Source organism: Apis dorsata, unplaced genomic scaffold (assembly GCF_000469605.1).
Source record: "Apis dorsata unplaced genomic scaffold, Apis dorsata 1.3 scaffold_514, whole genome shotgun sequence".
NCBI lineage: Eukaryota > Metazoa > Arthropoda > Insecta > Hymenoptera > Apidae > Apis > Apis dorsata.
This window is the reverse complement of record NW_006263740.1, coordinates 16259-24406: the sequence shown is the minus strand read 5'-3', so window position 1 is coordinate 24406 and position 8148 is coordinate 16259. Positions and strand designations below refer to the sequence as shown.

The 8148-nt window shown below is 30.5% G+C and overlaps 1 protein-coding gene across 1 annotated transcript in view; it reads right to left on the bottom strand.

Moving 5' to 3' along the window:
* LOC102678131 overlaps window positions 1-7511 on the bottom strand; it is a 135820-nt gene extending 128309 nt beyond the window's left edge. Inside the window, 1 exon segment of the mRNA XM_031512721.1 lies at window positions 7234-7511. Coding sequence (XP_031368581.1) covers window positions 7234-7336 — 103 coding nt within the window. The 5' untranslated portion in view covers window positions 7337-7511.
* Window positions 7512-8148: the final 637 nt, after the last annotated feature.

Here is an 8148-nt window from a genome sequence, read left to right as displayed (position 1 = left end):
TTTTTTTTTTTTCAAGGAAAATTTCATTCATCCCAATTCTGATATTTAATCGCCTCGTTTTTTAACGAATGATTAAAGGAAAGGAAATAATTCAGGATCCAATAATTCTCGATCATCGATTAAAAATATATTTCACAGAAATACTCATCTACTTTTATCATTTTAAATGAACGAAGAAGATTTAGACACGTACGTGGAAATCATGCAGAAGACTATTACACGATCCATTAATTAAAACGAGTTTTACTTTGAGCATCGAGTTCTTTATCCATCATTAACGATAATAATTAACGATAATAATAACGCTTGTGAATGTTTGCGCGATTTGTTTCAATCGTTTTTTCATACAATTAATTAGCAACGTGTTATTTTTCGAATGGAATGTTGAAATTCTATATTTTCTTTTTTTTTTATCATAAACGATAAAAATTGCAAATTGCTTTATACCTGTTTCCTTTAGAAAATACTAAGAGTGAATGTACCATATTTGTGCAGAAAGCCATAAAATCGATAAAACAAATGTGATTTGATAAAATGGGATGGAATAAGTTGGACTCGATTTTCACCTATAACTGGAGGGTTGAGGCCGAGAATAGAAACTGAGAAAGCGACAAGATTTTTCTAGAGGTTTTACTAGACTCCCACATGTGCACTTTTGGCTTCAAGATGTCTGGTAACTTTCTACTTAAAAAATCTTATAAATGTTTTATGATAAAAGATATTTTAAAGAAATTCATTCTAGAGCACTGAATCTTTTTAAAGTTAAACTAAAATTAATCAATTTTGCAACGCATTATTTTTAAAATAACACCAATAATACATAAATAATAACATCAATAACAATCAATAATAATATTGATAAATATTGCAAAATTGCAAATCTTTGCGTTATTTTTTGAAATAACAATTCGTTTCCTCTTATAAAACTATCGTAAAATTATACACACCTACAAAAGATTAAAAATACAAAGCAATCCCCAATCGTGCACTCCATCCTACGCAACAAACTAAACAATAGAATGAACGAATGAACAAATCCAAAATAATTACAACTAATTCCAAGTCGCCGAGGAACAATAGCCCATTATTTAAAAAGCAAAAAAAAAAAAAATCCAAGAGACAATATTTGAACAAATCACTGACCCGTAATCGGTATCAACGTGCACGAGAAGAAGAGATCTATTAATCTACTAATGGCAATTCTACCTCGAAATTTTTCTAATTGCATCCTCGATAGAATCGACGGAGCGTGCAACGCCGAGCTCCTCTTCCTTTTCATTCCTCCCGTTGCCGGACTTGAAACAGATGTTTGGTTGGTGAGAGAAACTCGATCGATCGAATCTGGTTCCGCACGGAAGGAGCCGCGGCAAAAGGAGATCCGGCGAATTACCATATATGCATTCGAGGTCTCCAATCATGGCGCGCGTGATTACTCCGGAAGAAAAAAGTTCCTTCCAGTGATTCGCCCGCGAAATTGCTCGGACGAGATCCTCTGCAAGAGTTTTTGTGACATTTACGTATGCGCGTGGGTAATGAACGTATTCTAGTTGATATATCATCTACTTCTGCAATATTTGTCGAACTTCGAATGAGAAAAATTTACTCGTTTCTAATCCGTTTGTCTTCGTGGATGAGAAATAATTCCGTGAAATATTTTTCGTGTCTTTTAACTTTGTCCTTTTAATTTTAGTTTCTCGATATTTTTTGTGTATTCCTCATGTTTATTTGAAATTTTTCAAATATTGATATTTAATGTTATTAAGATGATTGAAATACACGAAACAGATTTATGGAAGATCTCAAGTTTTGAAATATCATCCTTTATTAATATTGTAAGTACGTAAGAGAGGAAAATATATTAATTAAGAAATTTTTAATTTCAAAACAAGACAAATATATTATCCTACCTTAATATTTAAAATTGGAATAATCCTCAATTTAATCTACATAACAAATAAATAAAAGAAAAATCCAGGGAATTAAATATCAATATAAAACCCGTACGAGTTCATCCATCCTAATCCGCTAATCCTCGAAAGCCACCTACTAAATTCCACAATATCCAGTAATATCCCTTTGATACTCCCATAACATCGACCAAAATCGAACTAATAACCCCCAATTTCGTTGGTGTTCTCAACCAACTCTCAGCCACGAATATACAGGGCAGGAGGTTTCTATCCAGGACAAACTAAACTCAACTTGGAGAGAGCAAAGTTAACGTGGCACGCAGGAGGTTATCGTAAACAGGTCCCTGCGCTCTTCCCGAGTGGATCTCCATTGTTCCACGTGAAAAGCGATCGGGGACACGGTTTGATTTTCGAGCATTCCGCCAGCCACTGTTCCCTCTCGTCGGTCACGTCACTTAATTCCGTTTCGATCGTGTTGAACAATTTAAGAGGAGGAGGTCGATGCTCAGCCCGACTTTTTTCACGCATTGTTCCAGAGGATGAAACGAGTAACTGGGTCAAAGTTTTTTCGATCGATCGGCCGGTGTTTAAGTTGGACGCGACGGCGAAAAGGGAAGAAAGGGAAGAAAGGGAAGAAAGGGAAGAAAGGGAAGAAAGGGAAGAGGAAAACCTGTTGGCTCTTCGTTTAGCATGGTACACAAGAAAGTTTGAATGAATTTGATGATAATTTTGTGATATCGAAAGGTTTGTCGAAAGGTTCTCCAGAAAATGAAATATTTGAAAGTATGAAAATGGAAAATAAAGGCGACGGAAAAATAGATCGGATTGAAATTTCGAGGGTTTTCATTTTGAAATGAAAATGATATTTATACAGGGAGTATAGTATTGTTGAATAAAAATAATGAAAAATTTTTACGCTGAAAATTTGAAGATTTTTGCTTTTATGCAGTAAATATATTTCTTTTATTGTTAATCAATTCTTATCTAATAATCATTTCTAGTTCTTCCATTTAAATAATTTCCTCTAATCAACAGAAATTATACCTAGTTTACCTAGTTTATATTTCAAAAAGCTGAACAATGCATATTATATATATATACAATATATATACAAATACACATACCACGTTATGCAATGATAATAATTCAAACAATGTCCATTTAAACTCAATAAATTATCAATTGAAATGTTCAGTAAACAATATGAAAATTCATATTTCCTGAAAATTTAACGAACTGATTTTTCATATCTTTTGCAAAAAGAAAAAGAGATGATATTAATTGTAATTATGCTGTCTATAATAAATAAATTTGTGTGCAAGAAATTTTCTCAAATATCAACTTTTCTACTAAAAATCCTATTATTTTTGATACACGAAATCTACCAAAAGAGAGATTGCATCCACTTTGAAAAAGATAAAACTTATTTATTATAGCTACAATGGAATAACAATGAATTGTCATGCACATATATATTTGTTTATCGTGGTTATGTATATATTTATAAAAAGAATAGCATTTAATGCTGTCAAGATAACACAACTCAGTGTATGAAACACTTTGTCAAAAAGCAATTTGTATATATACACAGAAAGTTTGGATGGATACACATTCAAGGCTCGAATCGAGAAATATTTTTGTTTTAAAGTTAAATTGATTTCTGTTGATAGAAATAACAGTGTTGACGATATAATATTATTGGCTTGATATATAAAACTATAAGAAAACTGTAAGCTCGAAATATTTTTGCAAACATTGACTTTAAATTTTGACGAATTTTGTAATTTGAAATCAAATTTATTTCACAGTATGATTTGATACTGTAAATTAAAAATAAAAACGATAAGAATGATATGATAGAAATAATTAATTTTTCAAGAATAACTGATTATACTATCATTTTTTTGAAATTTACTAAAAATTATCGTAAATACAAACGAAATTTAAACGTATCTATTGTAAGATGTTACTATTCCATGAGGAATATAACTCGGTAATTGAATTAGTTGAACTAATTATTAAATTGTTTAAATAATGACCTACATTATTAATTAATTTCATTTATCAATAATAAGTTACGAATGAAATATGCATTGTAAACATTTGCACTCGAAATTTTCATTACTAATTCATTAATATGCTTTACGAACTTCTTAATAACATTCAATCTCCCATTAAATTTAATGTTATAGCATTTCAAATTATCCGTGTGAAAACATTAATGAAAATACTTTTCCTTTTCCAATCACATTATAAAACTATATTAAAATTTATTCTTCGATGATAAAAATTTTTGTTACCCTCTTAAAATCAGATCAGATTTCTTTCAATAATCTTTTTATAATCTCAATCTCCATTATTTCTCCTCTCTATTCTCTCATTGTTCCCAGCTAATTTTGAATTTTAAAATTAGATTTTCGTGGGGGACATCATAATTTTTTAAATGAAAACTTATACAAAATATATTACCAAATGTAAAAATGTTTTAAAATACTGACATATCATCATTTTTGATTCTCGTACTGATCTATGATTATCATCCTTTAATATTATCTACAAATATATATTGATAAACATAAAATTTATTTTACACATTTTACGTTCAATTTTAATGAAATTTTTTGAACCATCGATTGCCAAACATTGAAGCTATCATTACAATGAATAAAATAATGAAAATTTCTATGCCTAAAATCAAAAACAAATTTTTTATAAGAAAATTAATTAATTTAATAAGAAAATTATTTCTAACAATTCTTATCAATCTTTATCTTTATCTATCCTATTTATTCCCAATACAATTATTATATTTAATAATTTTATATAATTATATTTGAAAAGGCGAAGAAATAAGGCGTAAACAATACTCAAATCGAGCCACGAATGTCACGGACAAAAGTGGAAGACGAGGGTTCGATATACGAAGCCGTGTTTGCATTGTGCGAGAGCAAACGAAGGATCAAACGACATCGTCGTCGTCTATAATCTAGTTTTGCTAACCGTATTTCCGGGATCGTTTAGAAACAGCTCGAGGGACGGTTAACGAAACCGCGTTTCCCGATATTCTCGTTGCCAGAGGCTTGCCAACCTGTTATTATAATCGTGGAAATTTTCACCAGATCGCTGAAAAATTTATTAGATTTTGGGATCAGGCTTCACACGCGCGGAAAAACACTCTGGAAGCACTTTCTCTCTCGTTCGTGATGGGTCAAGTTTGAAAAATTGGCGAAAGAAAGGGGATTAAATAGTGGAAATTGCGAGAAAAGTAAATGGGGAAGATTTTTCAACCCTTTCAAAGGTTTATTGATGTGCTGTTATAGGGGTTATTAAATTATTAGATTAGATTGATGTGATTAAATGAGAAAATTAAATTTTGTTTGTATCAGAAAACTAGTTGTTAATGGAAGAAATTTAGGGATGAAAAGAGATTTTATTGGATAAAAATGAAATGATTTAAATACTCCAGAAGAAATTTAAAAAATTATATTTAATTAACTTGAAGGATTTTTTAATTTTAATTTTCCAAAATTTATATAAAAGATAAGAGATAAATAGTATACTAATTTATGTCTATCCTTCGTGTGTTTCATATTTTATCTTCTTTTTTGTATGTTAATCGTTTTAGAAATATAGCTACACCCAATAGCAAAAATGATATTTCATAATATTACATTTTTCATTAAAAATGATTGTTACAAATCAATTTCATTAAGAAATATAACTTTTATATTTCCTATTGTTTCTAGTATCTAGGATATTTGAATATTTTTTTTAACATAAATTTTTAACTAGAACTTTCATTGAAGAATGTCAAAGCATCCAAACTTTAATTTTCCAATATTCTATAATTTTTTTCTCGTTTCAGGAGATAAAAACGTTTAATAAATAAAAAGTTACAACATTGGCTATTGGATGTTTATAAAAAGAGAAAGTGCTTTCACATTATTAATCGGTCACTCGAAATGATTTAATAATAACATATAAGGGATCGATAAAAAACGTGGTCCCCTTCAATTTTCCCTACAATAATAATGTAAAGGAAAAATAAATTTTCCACAATATTATATAAATTAATCGCAATATTTTATTCACAATTTATTCAAAAAACACGATGAAAGATGAAATTATTATGATCATTTTGAAATTATCATTGATTATAATATTATAAAATATTCTACTTATTATTCGTGAACATCTGAAAAATTTATAACAAAATTTTTTACACTTATACAGAACCTACCTATCTAAAATTTAAAAATATAATATTTTCAATTTCATCCTTCGATCATAATAATTAAATCACTCACTGTAATATAATTTTTTATCAAAATAACCAAACCAAAACTGCGATTCTTCGACAACGTGAAATGGAAACGTGAAAGAAAAAGCACGCACTTTAGTTCCAGTTTCACTTTCCGACCTCGAGTTCATCCTCAAAGGAATCGTAAATAAAATCCGATCGAGATCGTCCAAGTTTTCTACTGGATGGAGATTTGTTAAAGCGAGGATATACAAGAGGCAAAGGACAAGCAGAAAGGAATTAATCTTCATTCCGTGGCTCTGGTTTATCCACGCGGTGTGAATTCCATACCACCGTTCCACGAGATCCTCCGCAAACACACAGAGAACGTACAACTAAATGTAAAGAACCGCGTCACTGTATCTACCCTTAAACCTCTCTAAATAATTCAAAAACGTCGATCAGTAAATCTTCGTTTTAAGAAAAGTTCCAATGCAAGAATTTGATTCGTTTTTAAAAATTTCCCTTCGAATCTTTCCAAACGATTTTTTCCGAAAATTTCATATTTTCAAATTTTCAAATTTTTCTAATAAAATTTATAAAAATAACTAATAAAAAAACTATACAATTTAAATAAATATTATTAAAAAAATTATCCCTATCGATATGACCTATATAAAATTCAAGAACCAAAGAAACTATACAATTGTTACAAAAATATAAAAATAAAAAATTCAGTCATGAACAAAAGAATCTTCCAATTACCAACAACTAAAACAAACAATTTCACAATATCCTTCAACTTGAAATCGTTAACTGCATTACAAAAATTCACGATATCTTCCACCATTACGAATAACAATCGTCGTAAAAATTACTTCGATTTTACTTCAAATAAACAAAACAAGAGATAAACATAAAAATCGGGAAGGGAGAGGGATGAATCGGATTAAACAGGATCTCGTATCCGGTTTAAGGGTGGACGAAGAACGCGAGAGGAGAAAGAGAAAAAAGAGAGAGAGAGAGAGAGAGAATACGTGTGCGTGTATGCGATCGACCAATGTGTGAAGGAAATTTACTCACGATTGTGTTGCACGTTTCGGTGGTGCGGCAGGACTGTCGTCGAGGGTGGAAAAGCACGTCGGACCGGCCGTGAAAGAGGCTTCGTTCCTCTCTCGACGCGCATCGCGCAGACGTGCTTCTCCAACCCCCCTCTGCATTTACGTGTACACACGATAAACGGGAGTAGAAGGAAGATCGGTGGTGGTTTTCTCGGGGTTGTTACAGCCGGACAGAAGGGCCGAAACGGATGTCAAGGGATGATATCGCGAATCAGGGTGACCTACACACGCTCTCGAGGAAAAGGGATGGTTTCGCGGAGATCGTGGAATTGATACATTGAACTATATTTTTATTTTTTTAATTATTTATAGAGAATTATAAATATTGATTTGAAATTTGATTATGATTTGAAATTTTATGAATATACATATATATTATGGTTAGGATTTTAGTTTTTAATAGGGTTGTGATTTAAATGATTTTAGAATTGAAATTAGTGAGAAAAGATTACTTTGAACAATTTTATTCGTCAATATGTAACACAATCATTTTATTTATTTATTTTATTTATTTATTTAAATTTATCATTTTCCTTTAGGTAAATATGAATAAAATGAGATAGAGATAACAAGTATATCGATATAACGCCTTCACTATTTCCCGCAGTTGAAATTTAACTTTAAATAAACTCCCGTTATATTCCCGTAAAATGTGAAATAACATTGCACGACATACATAAGATGACGCATAACATCTTGCACGAAGAGAAATGGAAAGAACGTTTCCGCAGATTTTCCGCTACTCCTTTCCGCGGACATTCGAGAAAGAAATCGTAATGAAATTCATACAACCGTGAAGAATCGCGATTTTTTTAAGAACGTTTTCCCTTCAAGAATTCATTTTCAAGAATATCTTCGAATGGCTGTTGAAAAATAT